The sequence below is a fragment of the Lepidochelys olivacea genome (assembly GCF_965140295.1).
Source record: "Lepidochelys olivacea isolate rLepOli2 genome assembly, chromosome: 10".
Lineage (NCBI taxonomy): Eukaryota > Metazoa > Chordata > Testudines > Cheloniidae > Lepidochelys > Lepidochelys olivacea.
This window is the reverse complement of record NC_140420.1, coordinates 55,357,058-55,380,531: the sequence shown is the minus strand read 5'-3', so window position 1 is coordinate 55,380,531 and position 23,474 is coordinate 55,357,058. Positions and strand designations below refer to the sequence as shown.

The 23,474-nt window shown below is 41.6% G+C and overlaps 2 protein-coding genes across 8 annotated transcripts in view; one reads left to right on the top strand and one right to left on the bottom strand.

The window, feature by feature from the left end:
* Positions 1–17,858, top strand: part of FAN1 (FANCD2 and FANCI associated nuclease 1) — a 44,071-nt gene extending 26,213 nt beyond the window's left edge. For 6 of the 7 annotated variants that reach the window (XM_084641846.1, XM_084641847.1, XM_084641843.1 and 3 more), the window contains 9 exons: positions 480–611; positions 1,803–1,911; positions 2,928–3,047; positions 8,582–8,746; positions 9,867–10,035; positions 11,441–11,544; positions 13,204–13,398; positions 15,171–15,299; positions 17,642–17,858. In XM_084641846.1, coding sequence (XP_084497972.1) covers positions 480–611; positions 1,803–1,911; positions 2,928–3,047; positions 8,582–8,746; positions 9,867–10,035; positions 11,441–11,544; positions 13,204–13,398; positions 15,171–15,299; positions 17,642–17,779 — 1,261 coding nt within the window. In that variant the 3' untranslated portion in view covers positions 17,780–17,858. The remainder of the gene's footprint in view (positions 1–479; positions 612–1,802; positions 1,912–2,927; positions 3,048–8,581; positions 8,747–9,866; positions 10,036–11,440; positions 11,545–13,203; positions 13,399–15,170; positions 15,300–17,641) is intronic. The other variant, XM_084641849.1, reaches the window with a different exon arrangement.
* Positions 17,859–19,609: 1,751 nt separating this feature from the next.
* Positions 19,610–23,474, bottom strand: part of MTMR10 (myotubularin related protein 10) — a 67,707-nt gene continuing 63,842 nt past the window's right edge. Inside the window, exon 16 of the mRNA XM_084641463.1 lies at positions 19,610–23,203. Coding sequence (XP_084497589.1) covers positions 22,604–23,203 — 600 coding nt within the window. The 3' untranslated portion in view covers positions 19,610–22,603. The remainder of the gene's footprint in view (positions 23,204–23,474) is intronic.

The following is a 23,474-nucleotide window of genomic DNA, read 5'->3' as shown; positions in this document are numbered from 1 at the left end:
AAGACCAGAGGAAAACACACAACAGTATATTTGTGGTTGGTTAATATAGAGTCTGCTAAGAAGCCTCCCAAAATTTGTAATTTTGGTGGCCTTACATTCTGAATCAAAGTAGCTTACCTCATTGCTTCATGGTCATCTGCTGATGAAAGCTGTTCATTAAATTGCAATGCCTGCTGTTAGAATAAATTCATAGAACAATGAGAAGAACAGTATATAAATGTTTTATACTGGAGAAACATTTTAAACTTAATGCACCCTGATGTATAGTCCATTCACTTCAGAAGATTACTCCAGGAATAAAGTTGGCCTTGGGGGTTGGTTTTGTTGTTGTTGTTTTTTTTTTTAATGCCTTGGGAGATGAGGGTGGGAGGGAAATCAGATAACATTGTATAAAGGAAATGAGTTATTTTTAACTATAAACTGTCTCTGTACCTGATATTTATTTTTGTATTTGTGGTTTGGGTTTTTTTGTTTGTTAGATATGCTACAGCTGCTCATTTGTCAAATGATGTAGCCATTGCAATGGCTAATGGGAACTGGACAGAAGCTAAATATCTCTATATGTGTGCAAAAGAAACCTGGCATGAATTGAAAAATCATCCTTCTTTGAGGTACTAAAGCAGAAATGCACGCTGAAATTCACATGCAATTAGCAGATACATGATCTCATTTTTGATGCAGCTCCTACTGAAGTAGGCTTGGATTCTTCTAACCCAAGCCTGTAGAATTCAGCAGTTTCACTATTCTTAAAAGCTTTGAACTTCCTGGTTTATTTGTTTAGCTTTTAAATGGTTTAAATTGGAGATACTTTTTTGTAAAAGTGCAGAGTGAATTGGTAGACAAAGATAAAGCACTGAAACAGCTCCATATTCTACATGCCAAAATGAAGGAGAATAAGAATCTATTTTTCACTTGTCTTAGTTTCTCTTTATGGCTGCTAGGCAAACAGCAATCAGTAGATTTTTAAAATTCACAAAGAACAAAGTAATGTTCCAGAGGTTATGGGAAAACATACTCGGTATTCATCTGCTGAAACTTCCAAATGGGTGTTATTCAGGAAGCATTACTAAAGATCTGAGAACTGAACATACATGTATTGTTGTTCAAGTGTCCTTCATTAGTTTCCATTTTAATTATTTGTCTGGTAGCTTGATGATACGTTGAAAATCATAGCCCTGTGGTTGCCATCATATTCACTCTCATGGCAACTGACTTAACCTCATATTCATGGAGGGTCATTTGGGGGCTTGATCTTTCTCCTGTTGAAGACAGTGGCAAAATTTCCCTTCAGTGAGATCATGCCCTTGAATAGTATATGCCATCAAAAAAAGATGGCTAATATCTGTAAGTTAAATACATTTGTTAGGACAGGAAAAGCTATTTCAGACAGTGACCTTTTGTCCAGCTGTTTGTCTGCTAGCTGACCTTCTGTCTTGGTAGAGAACACCTGTAAGTAAAAAACAAAAAAAGAAAACAAACAAAAAAGATGATGGAACTAAATTTTCTTTTAACTGACCCTATGATCTGTGAATCTTTAGTTTCACTGGTGGTTGAACCAAAGGACGTGGCTGCCAAAATATTAATATTAAACCATTGCACCAGCCACCTTAATTCTGTCACGTGCTAACTTTGGAGTGGTAGACTTTGCAACCTTAATATTCTTTTTACTGCATTTTTAAATATATTTCATGTGTTTTGTTTTTATAAGCACTTGACTATTTGTGTGCTTTGTAAGAAAGAGTCTGAATGATTTGGATAGTCATTCCTATTTTAATGATCTCTGATGTGTTCTTTTTTTTAAGATGCCATAGAGACTTACCTGAGTATCTGCGACATTTTACGGTTGGGTGGATGTATACAAGGATCCTCTCTCGAGGGGTTGAAATACTGCAGAGACTTCATATGTATGAGGTAAAGCAGTGGTGCAAGACTGTGGTTCATTTTTAATTGCTAATCTTTCTGTAATGAAATTACTATAGCTGGCTCTCAGATATAAAATCCCTACATTTTCCGTGGGTGGCAGTCTTAATACATTAGAACTGCACAGTGTCAGACCTCATTAATGATACAGTTCACAGGAATATTGTAGAAGGATTTGACATTGAATAGTCAATGATGTTTTTATCTGTTGTGTAGCTTTAGAGATGATAGGATCTTGTGCAGCTTTGCCTAAAGGTAACCTATGAAGAAAAAAACAGTGTACCATTTTTCTTCCTGCATTAGGAGCTATAAGGCCTGTAAGAGGTTTTTCAACATTTTTTTTCCACTTTTTTTTTTCTTGCATAGCATTAGGTTTTGACTTCGCTGTTATAGCTGGAAGACTCTGTGGAAGGCTGCCGATCCAATTGGGGATTATTACATGGCAAGAGTCTAACACTGAGGGGTTGTTATTTAGACTGTTTAAAGATACCTCCTTTTCACTGGATTTTGTTAACCCCTTGTAAAGACATACTCTTGAGGGTGAGAGGGAAAGCTGACTCTGAAATGCTCTGCCTCTTCAGTTGAGGACTAAGAATCTCCAGCTTAAGAGTTCCCTACCATGGAACATAAATTTATAATAGAAAGAAAAACACCAGGAAAACCTCTTTAACCAAAAAACAAGCAAGCAATTTTCAGACCTTCTTTGTATATCGTAAAGAAGTAAAATAGGGAAAAAGCATTTTCCTCTTTGCAGTTGACCTGTAAGTCTAAATGACTCTCTCTATGTTCATAGGAGCTGTTATAGAAAGGGATGTTAAGGGTAAAAAGGACTCGAGCTGAGAATTGCTGAGAGTTAAATTAGCCAGTGAGGAGGAGGCAAAACACGTGGAAGGATAATAGTACTGTGTTACTACAGCGCTATGGGCAATGTAACTGGCTTAATTGTATAATGATGCTTCAGCTTGCTTTGCTGTGTCATCTAATAGAAGAGTTTTGCATTGCTGTAGGAGGCCGTGGAAGAGCTGCAGAATCTTTTGTCTCAGGAAGTGTATTGTATAGACAGCAGAGGACGATGGTGGGATCGACTGGCTCTGAATTTACACCAGCACTTGAAACGCACTGAGCAGGTATCCCTTAACTGCATGCTCTACCACTGGAGAACAGTACTAGCTAGGTGTTAAAAAACACTGTGCTTGTATTTCATATGAGCAGGAGTGCTGGGAAGGCACTGTAAGAGGCTAAGGCTTGGTCTACACTGCATACTTCTGTATAACTACATTCCTCAGTGTGAAAAATCTAAATCCCTGAGCAGCGTAGTTATACCTTAACCTCCCATGTAGACCATGCCACGTCGGCAGGAGAGCAGAGGTGAAGTTATTAAGGTGTTGGGAGAGCTTTCTCCCATCGGTTTAGATGTCTTCACCAGATTCATTACAGTGGCACAGCTGCATTGGTGGAGCTGAGCTGATGTAAAATTTGTAGTCTACACCTGCCATCAGTGCTTTGTATGGATCTGTTCCCAAGGGTAGTTGATAGGCTTCTCTTGTGCAGTAGGACTTGTTTTTGGGTATGTTTACACTACAGCATAAGCCCGGGCTCAAGTTTAATCCCCCTGGCATCTACACTGCAATTGTGCTAACCCATGGTTTCAGAACCTTGCAGGGTTGGTGGGTCTGAGCTTGAGTTAAGCTGTGACCCAGGGCCCGAATCCTGTTGCTTTGCACTGTAGATGCAGCCCCGCTTGACTCCGGTCCTGGGAGTCAGCCAGAAGTATCCCACAATTTCAGGGGACAGCTTTCTTAATCCTCGCTATCACAACAATCCGCAATCCACTCAATTGAAAAAGGAAGCACCCCTCTCTCCCCTTGGCAAACTATAGCAGCTCAGGTCAGTGTTAACCCATTCTCTTCTGATCACTGGGCTATATTGGCGACATTGGGGGGTGGAGGAGCACTAGGTTGGTAGGCTGCTCCACAGAGAGGCAGGGAGAGCCTTTGCAGAGGAGGGGGGTATTCCTGTTAAAATCTCTGCCCCCATGTTGAGGAGAGGCAGCTGGAAAGGAGGCCTCTTTAGCTCCTCCTCAGGCAAGGAGCTATTTTAGCATATATAGTGGGAGCTGTTAGATAGACTGTTCCTGATGGGGAGCAGGGGTAACTTTTACCTCAGGGCAGGCTTGGATGCCTTATTTTCTTTCCCTGTAAGTCTGCCAGGCCGCTTATCCATGTGCTTTCACTCGCTAGAGGATTTCTGGTTTTTTGGAGAGGTTGTGGGAGATAAGTGCCGTCATACCAGAGTGACGTGTAGACGGAGCCTGGGCTGTGAAGAAGCATGGCAGAGTCCTGAGGTGCCAAAAGAAGCAATCTCACAAACTGAATTAACACTGTTTGGCCTGGTATGTTGCCTAGTCTGCTGCACCACAATAGGGCCTGCACTAGACAACCCAGAGAATAGTGGGCTCAGTGCTCTGAACGTCTAGTAGAAATGGTATAAGAAGAGTGTTACCAATAGATAGTAAACTTACTATTACCTGAAAAATGGCACACCAAAGGGTTAAATTTAGTAAAGCCCAGAGAGAACTGGCCTTGTTACTTGCTGCTCCGTGAGGGGCAGAACTTTTGGCAAGTGGAAGCCAGTGTGGCTCTTTAGCTATATCTACACTATACAGCAGCTGGGTATGTGTCTCCCAACCCAGGGAGACAGACTCCTGCTAGCTTGGCTTGAGCTAGAGCACTAAAAATATCAGTGTAGCTGTTGTGGCACTGACTGAGGTTCAGGCTAGCTCCCTGAGCTTGGACCGACCTGATCCCTTGGGCCTGAGCACGGTTGGCCTACGAGCCTCTGCTGATGCCACAACCTCCACACAGCTATTTTTAGTGTACTTACTAAAGCTGAGCTTGTGCCAGTCTGTCTACCCAAGGGTGGAAGGCACACTCCCAGCTGCAGGGTAGACATACACTCTGTGCCCTCTTAGTGGCTAGACTACGAACAGAGGTTTGACTTTGCTACCACTTTCATCATCATCATCATCATCATAGAATATCAGGGTTGGAAGGGACCCCAGAAGGTCATCTAGTCCAACCCCCTTGCTCGAAGCAGGACCAATTTCCAGTTAAATCATCCCAGCCAGGGCTTTGTCAAGCCTGACCTTAAAAACCTCTAAGGAAGGAGATTCTACCACCTCCCTAGGTAACGCATTCCAGTGTTTCACCACCCTCTTAGTGAAAAAGTTTTTCCTAATATCCAATCTAAACCTCCCCCACTGCAACTTGAGACCATTACTCCTCGTTCTGTCGTCTGCTACCATTGAGAACAGTCTAGAGCCATCCTCTTTGGAACCCCCTTTCAGGTAGTTGAAAGCAGCTATCAAATCCCCCCTCATTCTTCTCTTCTGCAGGCTAAACAATCCCAGCTCCCTCAGCCTCTCCTCATAAGTCACCTGGTCCATTAGCTCAAGTAGTAGAGATTCCTGCTTTTAGATCTAGGGGTCCCAGAATCACTCCCCACAAACAGCTCTTCCAGGGGCAACATTGCCCGTGCCTTAGCCCTAGAGTTCCCATGCCACAACTCTGAACTACGCCCAAAATCCACGCAGAGAAAAAACAGCCCATCAGTCTCAGATTGAGTGAGAAGTTAGGATCCGGAATAAGGCATTGTAAAGGACATGTGGTGGGCCATATTTATCCCTACTGTGTGGAACTCTGGAGCCTGTATTGGAAGTACATTGGGGAGGGATTTGGTCCGCTTTTGCCTGACATCCTTGCCCCTCCATGGGGTGAGTTTCTAAAAGCAAATTAATTGTGCAGTGGGTAAACTTGCCAGTTTCTAGCTGCCTGATACAATTCAGGCTTTCAGAGACACCGTGTCCATGGAGACTAGTGCTTGGGTTTCTAAGTGATTAGTTGGCAGGTGGCCAAGGGAGAGAAATGTAACAGCTTGGGAATGGCATAGCATGTTTGGATGTAATGATTATATAAGACCTTACAGAACTCTCCAGCACTTTTCGGCAGACATTTGCAGCAGACTGTGGTGGAACCAGTGGCACCAATTTGCAGGTCTGGGTCTTCCTTTGACTTCCACCTACTTTCAGTAAGCAGGTGCTGCTATTGGTGCATGAGACATCACTGTGGTAAAGCAGCCAGCAGCAGAAGTCTGTGTGCTCCAAATTTTGTGGCTCAGCACCCTAAGGCTACGTCTACATTTACGGTGGGGTGAAGAATACATGCACGGCACCCTCCCACCCCCAGCAATGATATACATAGCAGTGTAGCTGGTGAGGCACTGCTTTGGTGAGTGAAGACACACCATAACCTTGAGGTATATACACTACATGGCTCTCTGTGTGCAGCAGCAGCACCGCCTCGCCTACACTGTTTTTAGCAGTTTAGTGTCCTGCTGCCTCCCCGCTGATAGGCGTGGGAAAGGCTCTGACAAGGGGAGGCAGTGGAGAAAGGATTTGCAGCTCCCTGCTGTGAGAGCCTTTCCCTGCTGCCCTCCTTCCCCCCCCCCCCCCCCCCGAGATTTTTGCTGATGTGTATAGCTACACATTGCAGCGTGGATGCAGCCTGCTGTTCACTGCAGCTTGGAGCTACACATATCCTCCGTGCTGCCACAGTGTAGACAAAGTCTGAGTGTGACCCAGTTGCCCTTCTCCTACCCCATCTGCATCAGCCCACTCAGAGCTGGTGCAAAATCTCTCTCCCTGGTTTGCAGATGGAGCTGAGACTGGCTGTAGCTGCCTGGCAGCTGATCTGTTGTTGTTTGTGTTATAGTTGCTCCTACAAATCCTGACTTTCATCAGTGTCCAATTTTGCTAGGCACTATATATACACATAGTAAGAGAGAGTCTCTGCCCTGAATAGTTTACAGTTTAAATAATATAAGACAAATAGAAGGTGTGAGAAAGGAAACATTAGTGTTCCCATTTTACATGAGAACTGAGTGAGGCTTGCGGGCTTGCCTACGCTTGCAAGTTAGAGCGCATTAAAGCAGCCCTGGGCACCCTAGTTCGCTACCCGTCCACACTGGCAAGGCACGTAAAGTGCTCTGACTCCACGGCTAGCACGCTCCTGGTGCTCCACCTCGGCAAGAAGATTAACACTTGGTACGCCTTGGCTGAAACACCTGGGCATCAGTGTGAACGAGGTGTTGCATTACTGCACTCTGATCAGCTTCTGGAAACATCCCATAATCCCCTTAAGTCAAGTGGCCACTCTTGTCGTTGTTTTGGAATCGCTGCAGGAATGCGGATGTGCTCTTTGAAAGCTCTGTTTCTGACAGCCGGCTGCTTATCTGCTCCGAGACAAAGCAATCATTAGTGTGGAATGCTGTGTGTGAGGGAAGGAGGCAGTGAGCGGGGTCTGCTGCTATGTGAACTTACAAGACAGCATGCTGACATTCTCTCAGCCCCCCAAAAACCCACTCTCTCTCCCCCCCCTACACACAACACACTCCCTGTCACACTCCACCCCCACCCCATCATTTGAAAAGCATGTTGCAGCCACTTGCATGCTGGGATATCCATCACAATGCACTGCTCTCTGTGGCTGTTGCAAGAGCTGCTAATGTGGTCATGCCAGTGTGCTTGTAGCTGTCATTGTGGACAGATTGCAGCGCTTTCCTTACTGCACTCTGCGAAGGCTGGTTTAACTCAAAGCGCTCTACATCTGCAAGTGTAGCCATGCCCTTAGAAGTATGAAGTACCTTGCCCACAGTCACACAGAAAGTCTGTGGCAGAGCCAAGTTCTGCTAAAAAGAAAAGGAGTACTTGTAGCACCTTAGAGACTAACCAATTTATTTGAGCATGAGCTTTCGTGAGCTACAGCTCACTTCATCGGATGCATCAGTTGTTCTCCTAAGTCTCAATTTAGTGCCTCAACCTTCAGACCATCTTTCCATTCGTAAGACTGAAGTAGTGCAGAGGGCCTATGCTGGGCTCAGTTTTACCCTCCATATATTTGCACCATGAGCTAGCATACCTGTTCTTGAATTAAACTGCTGTTAAAATAGCTGGGTCACCTTGTTGAAAAATTGGCCCAGATTAACTGGCTGCTACTACCAGATAGCAATGCTGGGAATCAAGACTTATATGCATTAAATCCTGCATGTTCAGTGGCACCCACCTCTTCGTTCCTGCCCGCCACTTACTCTGAATGGATTACTTTGATCCTCTCCAGGTCGTTGTTTGCTTAGCTGGTACATTTAAGTGCGTTGCAGTGGTTTAGGGTGGTGGGGGAAAAGCCTGGCCACATTTTTTCTTGGTCAAAAGTATATGGCATGAGCATTTTTAGTTTAGTTTTTGAATTAAGTATTAGACACTTAAAATATTTCATTCTAATTGCATCCATTTACAGAATAGAAGTTATCATTTCCAAGTACTCTTTTGGGAAGATTTTAGTTTCGTGTTTCACTTGTGTAAATGGGGAGTAACTCTAGTAACTCTAAAACTGTCTTCTGCTATTTTGCTGGTGCAAAATATCACTTAAAAGGAGTTTCTTCAGTATAATAAGAGTAAGAAAGGAAATAGATTCCCCTTTAACACCATTCTTTATTCTCTGTTGCTTTCCTTCTTTGTGCTCTTTAAATAAGATGTTCCCTAAGGCTCAGTAGAAATAGACTCATATATTCTTCCCAGGTCATTACCTGAAATCTTCTTCGTTCCTAGGCTATTGAGTGCATTAGAAAAGGGCTGTCAGATCCATTTGTGCGCACAGGCCATCGACTCTCTCTCTACCAACGTGCACTGCGATTGAGAGACTCACCAAGCTGCAAGAAGTTCAGGAGCCTCTTTCAGGAGCTGCCTGTCATAACTGTGGAAGATGTTACACATGTGAGTTAAACTGGTTCCTGAGAACCTACCAATTCCAGCAGTCTTTTCCTTCTGACTGGGATGGTAATGCTGGAAACTGTGTGTGTGTGTACTTCACTGCATTTGTATTACATACTCTGTAACACAATGGGCCCAGCCCTCAACTGGTATAAATCAGCAGAGCTCCACTGATTTCAGTGAAGCTGTGCTGATTTATACTAACTGTAGATCTGACCCAGCTTACCAGTAAAGCTATAAAACGTTGCTGTCTGTGTCCAGAAGTTTCCTGGGCTCCCTTCCAGACTGTGCTTCTGACTTACTGAATGACTTTTAATCTCACTGGGCCTCAGTTTTCCATATGTAACATGCGGGTAGATATTACCAACTTCATTGGGGGTTTATTCGCCCTCTTTGAAGGGCTTGTGAGAATGCAGGACTGGTAGAATCAGGTTTGTGATCCACTGGAGGCAGGAACTTCTACATTAGAATGGATATTATTATGCTTCATTCTCCCCTGCCCTGTGTAGTCATTTACACCTGTTCACAGTGCGTGTAAAGCACACCAAACCATAGTGGTAGGACATCACACCTATTGTACACAGGTGTACGTCAGTATTCAGTGGGCAAGGATCAGTCCCATGGTGTGTTAATATTTGATTTTGGGAAATTTTGCCAAGAAGATGAGCAGGAATTTACTTCTTGATTAACTTCATAGTTAAATGCTTTTTGTGTGTGCAACCTGCTAGATATTATGGGTGAAATCCTGTCCCTGGTGAAATTAGTGGAAGGTTTGTCATTGACTTCACTTGGGACAGGAGTCTACCCTGTATCCTGACTTCTGACATTCCCTTCAACTCACAAGCTGTGCTAGTGTGGTTCCTTTATGAACATTTGCCATTTCAGTCTGATTTTGTCATCCAAAAATTGACTCCATTAGCAAATGGCTGTCCAGAAAATGGCAGCTTAAACTATGAATTCTTTATTTTTAGCTGACCAATATTTCACTTGTTTTTTGGAAGTTTGTGTCTCTTTGTAAAAGCAGTGCTAGGGAGCTGTGTATCCCTTAGTAGAGGTAAAGATACTTAAATAAGGCTGTTCACCTTTAATATTGGATATTAACTAGCTGTTTTGATGTATTCAGGTTACAATCAAAGGAAAAATGTGTCCCCAGACAGGGGTGGGAAAATCTGTGTTTCTAGTAGAGGACGATGATGATCAAGAGGAAGGAGAAGACTTCACTCTGTCCACAATCATGTGTTCAGTTGAGGAGCTGGCATTAACGCATTACAGACAGAATGGCTTTGATCAGGGTAATAGTAACAATTCTCTTATGCCAATGCAATAATGTTAAGGAATGGAGTATCAGCAACAAAGAGTCTTTTAACCCAGTTTTAGCAGTTAATGCTCCCATTGTTTGAAAGTCAGTGAAACGGTGCTGATTTTTTTTCCTTCCTAAAAGTAGCTGGAAATTGGACTTTAGAGCCTTTCTCCTGGACTTTGATTCCTTTTCTCCTCCACATCCCAGTTGCCGTTTTGAAATGGAAAAAAAATATTCCTTTATCTTTCTAGATCTCCCAGTGCATTGGAAGTTTCTCATCTTGTCTTTCAGATCAATAGGCTTTTACTTAAAATAGTGTAATTCACGCATGTGTAGGAGTTTGGGATTCCAAAAGCTGTAACTGTAAGTGACTGAGTGCCAGCAGGAGCAAGAGTGCCACTGAGGAAATTGTATAGAAAAGGATTTTATAGACATCCCATTATGATTATCTAGACTAGATGATCATCTCTTCCTAGTCTTCTGGCATTTCAGGGTCACTGCAATTAACAGTAGACATACATACTTCTGTTATAGCAAGAGCATCAGCAACTGCTTTAGTTAATGTCACATAACAGATTCCTTTATTCTGTTTTCAGTTGCTCATAACTTTGTGAAATTTACCATAATCCCCACAGTTTCAGAAGGATTAGGGGACTAGTAATCTTTTTGTTGTTTTATCTGTATCTTGGCACTAAAAATCTGAGTGTAGTATAACAGAGTAGGCAGCCATTAAAAATATTGTGTCTTAGTGGAGAACCAAGAAGTCAGGCTTTGTAAAAACTCTCATCATAGCCAGAGATCCAAACAATGGAGTGGGGAACCAAGTGAAGCATTTGTTGGACCAGTGAATCAGTGAGGAAGTTATAGAGAATGGTGGAGCAGCAAGTGACATCATGCATGCTACATGGTGTATTAGTGGGTGTTGCCAGATTCCCTACTCTTGTCTACACGAAGATAGTGTGTGCTGACAGCCATGAAACTAAACTTCCTTGAAATCCCCTTTAAAATGGAGTGGAGCAGCCAACCTTCGGTGTAGCTTGTTTTGGGTAATAGACAAGATTCTTAAGGCTTTGAAATGTCCAAAATGTAGTTATTTGGTAACCTTCAAAAGGGTCTTGCCTTGATTAAATTTTTTTAGTCAATTATATTGGCATTAAACAAAGACCCTTAGGAAATTGTGAAAGTGATATCAATGCCATTAAAATGCATTTTACTACATTTTGTTTAGTGTTAGTGTCTGTTGATAGCGTGTATGTGTAATCCTGAACATGATACTTTGCTCTTGCTGAACATTTTATTCTGTATTTCAGGTGAGGTTGCTTTAACTACTCAGAGATTGAAATGTGCATATCTTTGTTTCCATGACTGAAAATCTGAATGTGATTTTTGTCCTTCAGGGATTCATGGAGAAGGGTCCACGTTTAGTACACTCTATAGCCTTCTAATGTGGGACATTATTTTCATGGATGGCATACCAGATGTTTTCAGAAATTCTTATCAGGTATTTGTGAAGGGTATTTTTCTCTATCCAAAGGTTTGTTTAAAAAGAGATAATTATGATAAACATCTATTAAAGTCTGTTCTAGATTCACAGTGTTTTATCTGATGGCAGGTTGTATCCTGTTACTGAAATGTTCTTCATTGCTAGTTGATAGTAGTTTGCCCTGGCAGGCACAGTTAGTGTGCAGCATTCACTTACCGTTGGTGATTGTTCTTGACTAAAATCTGACTAGAACTGAAGACCTTTGATGTTCATCATTTGTCCAGAGTGGAGGCCTCATGCCCTCTAATACATATGTAAGGCCATAGAATGCTTGAAACCTTAGAAATTAATCTTTTGGTGACCTCTGACGGGAAGTCAGCTTTTCTTTGAGTTCAGAGGCAGATATGTGAATATTCCAAATTTCACGATTCTAACTTAGTGCAAACATACATAGAGTGAGTGAGTGGTCTGTGTGAGTTTCGATGATTTCTGCCAGTGTTCCTTTCCTCAATACTTAGACTCTACTGAAGCTCATCCCTTCATAAATCCATTCCCTTTTATAAAATTAATCTTATTATACACACATCATTCCCAATTAAAAAAAAACAAACTCTCAGAACCTGCTTATAACCAGGATGTCTCAGGATTTAACCAAACACAGCGCTGTCTGTTTAGCGTTTTTGTACCTGGCCCTTTGTGTAGCAAGTTTCATTTGTTAATGCAGCTTAAAGGTGGCAGGAGACTCATGCCTCAGCAGAGAAGAGGTTGAACGCTCACCTCTCCCCCCGTCTTTTATTCTTCCTTCCCTGCTTCTGGTTCCTACACTGTGCTCTGAGCTCACATGCAGCGGCAAAGGAAGTAAGATTGAAATCCAGATCTCTGAAGTGCTCTGAAAGTGTGAATCAGAAATCCAAACTTCAGTCATCATCACTATGCAGCGAGCACATGGATGAGAGACTAGATGGGCAACTGATAGGGGGAGGGAACTCTGAGAATATGGGAGCTGGGAGTTTTCTGCTTGAAAAACCATCTATTCTGTAGAGCCTTTGTTCTCTCTGCAGACAGAAAAATAGAACCATTGCTCTCTCCCCATCTTATGGACTGGCACGGTGCCATGCAGACTGTAGTGATGTTTGACATTTCAATACACTTTCTGGAAATGCATGTTCCCCAGACTGTCATTTTCTTTGTCACTCATTTCAAGGGGGAATATTTTCTTCTGTGTCTACATTCTTGGTGCAGACTATTACCCTGAACGGTTTAGTAGTACCAATAGGGGCCCCAGGTTCTTCGCTACTCTTGGGGACCTTGAGGTATGTATGGGTAAAAGGGGAGCCTCTTAGGTTAAACATTGCTAAATTAGCAAGATCCTAGAAATAACTCTTCTTTATTAATTAAAGGCTGTGGTTCATTAGGCCAGTATGTTAGGTAGGCTCTTGAATGTGGCTAGTGTTTGGTGCAGTAATCTTAAATGTGTAAGTGCAAGTGTAACCTATTCCATTAAATCAAGATTTCGATGACTGCTGTGTTTTTAAATTACTTCTCTTAAACCTGCAAGTTAAATTGTAGCCCAATATTCAAAACAGGGCATTTACAATTTCAGAATCTCCATTTCTCCAAGTGCCCTTGAATTGTCAGACTCCAGCTACTGAGGAGTGTGTTTCCATTTTCATACAGGCCTTCCCCCTGGATTTGTATACTGACAGCTTCTATGAGAAGAGGAGGGATGCCATTGAATCTAGACTCCAGCTACTGTACGCAGCTTCCTCAGAGACCCTGAAAGAGATGATTGCCAATGTCTGGAATGCTCAAGAGGGAAAAGCAGCAGCACTAGTTAGTTGGGACCGGTTTACTTCCCTCCAGCAGGCTCAGGTAAAATAGCAAACATCTTATCACACTTAGGCCTAGATTCATTAAGGAACCAAGCCTGGTGACCCCGAGTATGCCCATGCCTAACTTTTAGATACCTAGGTTTCAGAGTAACAGCCGTGTTAGTCTGTATTTGCAAAAAGAAAAGGAGTACTTGTGGCACCTTAGAGACTAACCAATTTATTTGAGCATAAGCTTTCGTGAGCTACAGCTCACTTCATCAGATGCATACTGTGGAAAACACCATCACTGGGATTCACAAAGCCTGAGTTCAGTGCCTAGGCTCTTATACAATGAGTGGGGGCGGAGGAAGGCATCTCAGAATAGGATTCGCAAAAGTCAGCATACTGGGTGGCTTCTCGCATAAGCCAGCCAATGAGGGATGTCAAGGGGAGAGAAGTGTGCTAAGCCCCACTCCTCTTGGAGATAGGTGCCTAAATTTGAGCTGCAGGGAGGCACCTTCCTCAGCTTGGGATTCTCACGGTGGAACCTTCTCAGGGCGTTTAGACCCTGTGCTGTTTTGGCAAAAAGCGGGGCAGTGGGGAGATCCACCTCCCCCATAACTTTGGTTAGGGTACTCACCTGGGTCAAGTCTCCCTCCCACCTGAGGACAAGAAGGGATTTCAGTAAGTATCTGTCACCCCTCCAAGTGATGTCACCCCTCCATGCATCCGATGAAGTGAGCTGTAGCTCATGAAAGCTTATGCTCAAATAAATTTGTTAGTCTCCAAGGTGCCACAAGTACTCCTTTTCTTTTTGCGAATATAGACTAACACGGCTGCTACTCAGAAACCCTCCAAGTGAGTGCTCTAACCACTGAACTATGGGATATTCTGATGAGGGGCCCCCTCAGTCTCTCCTGTTGAAGCTGTTCCCCTTTGCAATAATAATTTTAAAAAGTCCTTGGAGAAGGGCACTGGATCCTGGGTCTCCCACCTCCCAGCTGAGTGTGCTAACCATCAGCCTGTAGTGTCATCCTCATGCTTGCTCTCTCTCAATCTGGTCCAATGATTCTTTCATTATTTATCCACAGTGAAACAGCTTCAACACTGGGCCAGAGAGAGATTCCATTTGTGAATCCAGCCCTTAGTGTTAAGTCACAATTGTGTCTAGCCATCTAGGGACTTGGATGGCTCCCATTGCAATAGTATCTGAGCACCTCAATACTTAGTGTTCACCCCAGTAAGTTAGGGAAGTGCTGTTATTTCCATCTGACAAATGGGGATCCGAGGCACTAAGCAACTTGCTCAAAATCACACTGGAATTCTGTGGCAATCTAGGTCCCCCAAGTCTTAAGCTAGTGCTTAGACCAGTGTTCTGTTTTGGTCCTTAGGGCATGTCTACATGTATGAGATCGGCTCTGTTGAAATTGATGTAGCGAATGTTGATTTAGCGAGTCTGGTGAAGACACACTAAATCAATGGGAGAGTACTTTCCCATTGATTTGTGTACTCCATCGATGGGAGGTGCTCTCCTGTCGACACAGTGCAATGTAGCCACTGCAGTAAGTGGATCTAACTATGTCGACTTCAGTTGAGTAACTTAGATTGATTTACCGCAGTAGTGTAACCCTGCCCATAGAAGTACTCTTTGACCCTGTTGCCAGTTTTCCTGTACCAAAGCTGGGAATGTCGGAGGAGGCTAGTTGCAGGGAGTATGTGAGGTGTGTTAAGCAAATGGCAAAGAAGAAATCAGAGAAATGGCATAAAGTTGGCTTACTTTTGCAAGACTGGAAATGGCAAGATAAAGACACTTCTTTATTAATGTACTTGCAGAGTCTAGTGTCTTGCTTTGGGGGACCTTTTCTAAGTGGTGTATGTAGGAGGCTCTCCAAAGATCTGCGCCATTGCAGAGGGGGTCTTCCTGACCTAGTCGTGTGGAGTACACAAGAGCACTGCTTCAAGGTATGTTCCTGTCTTTGGCATGAAAGCAGCATACTAGGGATATTCCCCTGAACTTAAACTGAAATACTCAGTTGATCCTAAATGGCATGGAAGTAAAAGAAAAGCTTCCATCTGTCATAGCAGGAGTCTTCAAACCTTTTGTGTATTGTGGCCCACAGGCTATTCATAGACCTGTGCACTAGCTTGGCATAACACTGTAGCAATTGCTTATATGGAAAATATTGATGTCATCTTAGCGTGCCTTTTAATGAAGTTTATTAGTTGGAAGAGAGCCAGCACTAAATGACCAAGTAGGTCTCTGTGGATGAATGCCAAATGGTTCAGAGGCCACACATGATTGCTTTGCAGTAATTTCAATGTAGTAATGTTGAGAGGTCAGGTCGTGCTACACATACTGCTGACTATAGCTCTGCGTGTTCTGCAGCTTCTACTCAGACTGTGGTATGTAATCAAACGCTACTTTACTCCCATCCCACACGCAGGTCTTCAGTGAACACCCAGGCGGACAGAGGAATAAAAACCTGAGAGTGGGTAGAATGTTCATTGCTAGAGTTCTTCCCAGGGACACTGGGTAGCTGAACTTGCCCTGTTTGGCAGGGCATGTATTAAAGGAACGTACTTTACAGTGCAGGACCGTGGTGCTGTTGCTCTGGTTTGTGCACATGCAGGAGAAGTAGGCATTAGTCCTGTTGTGTGGAAATTCATACTACCTCATTATCAAGCATACTGCTCCATGCTGTGGGTACCTAATTGTTTTCTGCCAACACTGCTAATCTAGAATTTTTACTTGTAAAGATATCTGCATACACCAGTCTGGAATTATTGGGTCACCTTTGTATTGAATTTCTGTAGCCCTGAGCTTAAAAAAAAAAAAAAGCTATAAAGACAGATGGATTAGTATGGATTTATGAGTTAATTTTAACGATAGCTGAAAAGGTACTGTGGGTAATAAACTCTCCCCCCAAATAATCTGCACTGCAGGTGTATATATACTAAAGGAAAACCACTCCATCAGCGCTCCAGACTGGTGGCATATGAACAATTATTTATATGTAAGTGCTGTAGCTCTGCTACACCACCTGGATTGAGTAAAGGTGACCAGCAGGGAAGTGAACACTTCTTAGTACCCTGTGTCCTCTGAAGCACATTAGCCTGGTAGTAGCTGTCTTGAAATACTTCCAATGAATCTTTCTGTGCAGATGAGTACAGGGCCCCTCTGCCTAACAAGAACTTCTGACCATAAGCTTTATTGCCAGAGTGGCAGAAGCCTTTACTCTTCCTGCTGGGATCCTCCACCAGAACTGTGTACTGAAAAGCCTTAGTTTTGTCCAGATATAACATAAGAGCCATTTTGACTAGAGAGAGAGAGAGAGGCAAGGTAAATGTAATTTTGTCTTGTAAGGAACCTGGTGGCTGGCTAACAGTTGTGAAAAGTAAATTGAGAGGGAGGGAGAGCTTACTGGAGTGGATTGTAAACTTTCCTTTTGTACCAAACTGGTCTTCCCAGAAGTGGTAAGGAAAGCTTTACTTGAACTAGAAGTTACTTGGTATAGTTTTAGGTTCTATTCAGTTTACTGAGGATAGCATTTACCCACCAGTAGTAGAGCATTGCTATAGAAGATAAACCTAAAAATGCAACTAGGAGAAGCACCCCTGAGGTAGGGTGGGCAGAGGTTGGAGTAGCATAGCTGTAGCAGAAAATGATGTGTTGGGCTGCTAGGGGATAAGTTGCATGGTAACTTTAAACACGCAGATTCACCAGGAAGATTTCTTTTCTTGTAAAGGGCAAGAGAAGAGGTACTAAAAGTGGACACGGGCCAGAACCTGGCTGTGGGAGTCTTTTTTAAGTGTGGAATCACTCCAAAAACCAGCTGTCTGGGACTTTGCAGGAACATATGTCTATTTTAAGTTGGTCTTCAGCTAGACAGGCCTTGTTTGTTCTGCTGGAAGCGGTTCCCTAGGAATTGTGGATTATATAAAATACTTTAACTTGGTTGTTCAGGACACACAGGTCCCAGAGTCTGTTTCTTTGACCAATAGGATTTTCTAGTGTAACACTTTTACCTTTAGCTATCCAGTTACTAACTGTCCTTTAACAGACAACTTATGTACAGAGGTTGATGATTAAACACTGGAAGTTAATTTTTGTAATTAATGGCCTTCCTTTAACACACATTCAAATTTTGTTTAAAAACTGCAACAGCTTCCTCTTAACAGCCATTCTTACAGTAAAAGGTACAAATGCTCTTATCCAAACAGCTGGTACTATGTGCCTAGTTGATGCTTTCAGTTACTAAACCTAAGCATAAGATTAATGCTTTTTTTTAACATTAACATTTCAGCTGGTGGAAGTTAAGGGTCCCAATGATCGCCTCTCCTACAAACAGATGATTTGGCTGGGTGAACTGAAGAAGCTGGGAGCTGCTGTAGAAGTTTGTCACGTGGCTGCAGTTGGAGCTAAAAGTAAACGCCTCAGTTGAATAAAACTGTCTAGAACATGTTGGAAGAGGAGGGGTGGTTATTTTAAAAAAATAAATAAATAGTATGAATATGTGCTAATGGTTGCCTCCTATTTTAAGCACCTGCCACTAAGGACATTAGATAAGTGTTTTTAATTAGGTCCTGACCAATGGAAATAATGGAGTTCTTAAGATGTGCTTGTTTTGGTAAAGAACAAACAGATTTTATTTACTGTAAATCAGGTCTCCAAAGTGGAAGAAGAATTCATGGTTTTCTTCTAAGTAGAACAGAGGTGACTTAGGGGATCTTAACTAACAAAGGTAATCTGGCAGCTGTGCCTATATTTCAGCTGTCTGAGTTTCATCAAATGTGCCCTAAACTGCTATAACTCAAAAGCATGTTTTATAGGAAAAACAGGAGGAGAAGCCTTCCATCCTTCACCTCCCGGCAATCCAACCTGTGCCGCCCCCCTTCTTATTTCTGTCTGGCTCGAGGTACATCTACAATGCTACATGGATGTGCAATTTCCATCTTGGGCAGATGTGCATGAGCAAATCAGCTCAAGGTCACACCTCCATTACTCAGACAGCCACCTTACACCTCCATGGCTGTACTGATATTTTTAGTTTACTAAATCAAAGCTAGCTAGTAATTACACACCACTAGATGATGTACCATGTGAGATAAATCTTTGAGTAGTAGATTAGTGGGACAATGAGCAGAGCTGAGTTAGGGTTACGATGATGATGCTTCAAGGTAGTAATGGCTCGCATTAACCAGTTTTGATTTATAGACAATTACAGACTTGCTTAAAGCTGATGAGCCTGGTCACCAGGTGATAGGAGCATACAGTGAGCCCCTATCTGAGATCTAGAACAATCCCTGATATTTTTGGAAGTGATTAGAGGCACTGTTCACTGCTTATCACCTTACAGACAGATTAAATTGACTGTAGGGTCTCACTTTGCTCAGCCAATTGAACCATTTTAAGTACCAAAGTCTGCTCTTTTGGAGTTAAGTGCCATGAAGTATTCTTGCCCATGAGACCAACACCAACTGTCCTACTTCCATGCATGGAACAGTTTGAGAGTCACTAGCTAATGGGGAGAAGGGCAAGGGAGTGCAAATGTTCAGTTTACTAAGAATTAACTCCCTGAAAGGTGATTATTTCCCCCTAAAGTACCTAATGCTGTAAATAAGGGATAGGTTAAGTGGAGGCTCAGAACAGACATACAATAAGAGAATAATATTAAGCTTTTAACAGAAGATATACAGCCCCCTGTATAAACTTTCTATATTAAGTGTAGGAGTAAAAAAATGGAGATGTAATGAGTGTTCGCTATTTTATGATTAAGGATAGTATTTCTACTTATGCTATATTATTATTCCCTTAAAGAGACAAATGCTGTGGTGCCTGCATACCCAATATTGAACCAAATTTGCAGCTCGTTAGATACCTACTGTATGTACTGATATCACAGGGAATCCACAACTCCAGAGATTATAGGGGCAAAATGGTAACACCAAAGAAAGATCTAACGCCTCAATATTGATGGCAACAAAACAAAGTTACTTCAGACACTGTCTCTTCATCTAACCAAAGTAGGTTATTTGTGTGACCTTTTCAAACTCAAATAATGACACAACAGTCTCAAATGAAGGAAAAAAACACCAAGTGGCAACATGGGTGTGTTTGACAAGCAAAAAAAAAAGTAAGACGCAGTCACTGAGAAAATATCAAATGGGCCACACAGAACAAATGCTGCTTTGTAATCTTTCTGCAGACTCTTCCTCGTCTACTCCTGCACCATTTTTATTAAACCAGTAAAATAAACTGAGAAAGACAGTGGAAAGGTATGACCTTTTATTAACAGTCTAATTTACTTCACATTCACAACCTCAGTGCCAGGGTTTTGTATTCCTCCTGGCAACTACACTTTTATTCAGTAAGTCATCATTAGGCACATAGGTTTTAGTTTCAATTAAAATGTCAACTCTGTAACCTGCTGCAGCAACACCATTAGCAATCTATCACTCAATGGGATTTAGGAAACCAGTTGTTCAGTCTCTTGTTAGATGCAGATTGACGTTTTAGCCTTTTTCTTAAATAAAAAGATTAGAAATGTTTTGGTTTTAATTTATCCCTCTGAGATTAACAGCCAAAACCTTTGATCCTACTACACACACATCATTAAAAGCACAAAGGTGGTTTAATAGTCGAGTGGTATTTTACCTGCATGTTTAAAAAAATACACACACTCACTTCAGTAGGTTAATAAATTTGTAGGCATTTCTTTGGTAGATGGCAGTAATTCACTTAATGACATTGCACTACCGAGACTTCTGACCTCACCATGACCTGCAATAGCGAAAGGCATTAGAGTTGTTCTTTGACCACATCAACCAGCATATCATATCTCACTAGGTTATGTTCTTAATATTGTTTACAATCTAGCAAAACAATCATGATACAACAGCCTACTATCAACCAAAGCACTGCATGTGGTTAGAAAACAAATGATATAAAAATAAGCTCGTTTATAGTTTTTCTACTCTTACGAAACACTAATGGTATTAATAGTACCTAATTTTAAAATTGCCAACAAGACTTTAAAGAGATGTGAGCTTGTGTGTAGGGAAGATAGCTGTAGATATGTACTCAGTCCGCAGAGCTACTTGCAAGACGTAAGGGCCCTTAGGTAAGTTCAGAGCAGTCGGTATTGTCAGTAAGGCAGCTTTTTACCACGGGAAATGAATCAGTTTACATAGCTGGGCAGGTCCTGAACTATACATTATTAGGAACTGCCTTTCAACAGTACATTAAACTATTAAATATACAGGGTAAAACAAATACATAGGAATGATTAAGTACTCAGAATCAGGCCCTAAGGATGCAACAAAACAGATTTTTAGAGTAACCTGGATACCAGTAACACACCACTTGTGCTTGCTTAGCCCCCAAATTCTGAAAACTGTTCTGTTTGGTAAATAGATATTTAGGCAGTTTTTTTAAAGGCATAATATTTACCAAAAAGAATATCTGTAGCATGTAAAATACAGATTATTGTATGAACTGAAAATACAAGCTAGAAATCCTTACACAGGTAGTTCTTGTACTCTTTTTTCAAAGATTAACATCCTATGTATTAACAAACACTTTGTACTTATTAAAGTAATTTACTCCCCAAACTTTGGTAATGCTAAAATGGACTCTTATGAGCATTAACTGTTTTAGGAAATCTATTTTACTGCTCATACCATAAAAACTGTCCAAGTGGTTTATTTATTTTCCTTTTTGGTACCAAAAATCAGCACACAGGTTGAGGTCTTGTATACCAAGTATCAGGCCCAGGAAAGCTTTGCCCAAGATAACAGAAAAGCTAACCTGTTGTTCCAACAGACTTCTGAGTAATTTTTCCTTATTCTAGTACCTCTCAGCTATTTTGAGGAAGACTTTGCAGGAACCAGATCTTCTTGGGGGGAAAAAAAAATTGGCTACTATAATACTGTGGCACATTGATTGATCTGCTCAGCTTCAAGTAATGTTTCTTCAACCAAAGAAATGGGAAAATTCCTAACCAGCCCTTTCCTGCTGCAAAACAAGGGTATTTTGAAAAATCTCTTTGATTTCTCATTATCTTTAAAACTGAAAAAACCTTCACAGCAATACTTAAAAAAAAAAAAAGGGGGGGGGGGAGGTTGTGTGAGGAAGCCAAAAGAATCCATCCCCTAACTCTTCGGTAGTTAGGTCAGTTGTGTCAAGGGAAAAAAACTGGACTTTCCCAGCACAACTTCCACTCCTGTAAATGGACACATAAGAAACAAAGTAGTTCTAGGAGTGGTAGAATAAGATTCTTTATTTTCTGGGACTGACAGGAAATCAGTCTTGTTTTAGGCTAGAGAGAACTTCCCTGCTAATTTGCATATTGCCATTTAAGGTTTCCACTGTTCAGAAGGCTAAATGAAAATGGCTTTTTGGTGATTTCCAGAGTTTGTTTTATGAATCAGAATATGGAAATTATGTTTACATTAGTGGGCAGGTCATTAACATATTGAAAAAAAATGTTTCATGGTGCATTAGACACATCTTACTAATATTTCATTCCAATTAAAGGCACTTCTAAGGCTACAATAACATTCTCTACAGTGAACATGTTAAGGTTAACAGTGCATATTGTCCTGAAGTCAGTTCCTGTGAACTAAAGGCAAGCTCATGACATTAAACAACAATTTGAATAATCTCTCTAATAGGTAACTGAAAACACAAACCAGTACACACTGCACCAGTGCAACATTCACTCAGTAAACCAAGTCACAGCAAGATAGTATGGAAGCATATAAATGTGTCCTTACTAAACCTGTACTGTGACAAAGTAGTTTGTTCCCAGACTTCTACAACGGCCAGTCAATATGTCTACATTAATGCTAAATGTCTTTGATGTTTGTTTTCACCAATCTGATTTGCTAATCTGTGTTGACATAAGATTAGCTTCAGTCAACCGTTGGGAAAACAGACATAGCAAACAAAAAGAAAACCTGATTAGTGACCACACGGAACCTTTGCATTAGTGAGTGAAATCGCTGCATCTTACATAATGAGCCAGACCTAGAAAACACAGAAGAAATTGTCAGAAACCAGACAAGAAGTTTACATGACACCTACTGAAAATAAAATTGTGCGATTTGAAGCATGATTTGCTTTGCTCTTAAATATTTGTGCAAAACTTATGTAATATTTGTAAATAAAATTATTACAGCTTCAGATACCGCAGTTAGCAGTGTTAACTTAAAAGAAGACACAGTGGTCTGCGATTTCCGCCCAAATGTTTAAGCATCACAATATCTTAGTCCTCATTTGCAAGTGTCTCAGTGGACAGCCAGATTTTGGCACCACTTAAAAATTTACTTAATGGTGTTCCCAGAATGCTCCGTCTGCATAGGTTCCCTACTGGAGAAAATGGGAATGAGGAGGAGAGAAAATCTGGGGTCCCAGCAGTGTCATTTAAACCATTTGCTCTGAAGTACATCCTGCTTTGATCCAGTTCTGAACAGTTCACTTGCAAAGAAGAGCTGCTTTTGTACTGCCGAAGACTCTGGTTTAGCATGTTTACCTGGTCTGTCAGCACAGAGATTTTATGGAAGGCAGTAATAAAGCCACCATTATTAATTTGGGCCTCAGGAACCCAGCGGAAGTAGCAAAGTTTCCACAGTTTTATGTGTGTTCCAGAGAGATGGGGTAGAATTACACCATGTAAATCAACAGGCTTTGAGAACCATTCTCTGAAATACTGCTCCATGCTATTGGTCTGGCTATCCATCTGCTGAAGAAAGTCTGGTTTCAGCTTTAGTATCAGTGAATTTCTTCTTGGAAGAAACTCTTGCTCGTTGATGATCCCATTCTTTAACGATGGGGGGATTCCTCTCAGCGTTGAGCTGTAGTTTTTCTGCAGAAAAAGATATGAAATAAACATGGTTAATTTTCCTCAGATTTAATCTGCTACAGCTGGCAGTGTTCATGGATGCCTACAATTCTCCACTGGGGGACTAAGAAGAGACTAAGTGAAGCATCCTTTCACAACCATAGTAAAGTTGCGAGTCTAATCACTGGGGTGGCTTGTATGGCATATAATTCGACAGTTCGTGACCTAATAAAATAGTTGTAAATAAATTTCGACTGAATTCTACAATATTAAACAATGGAAAAAAATCAGTAGT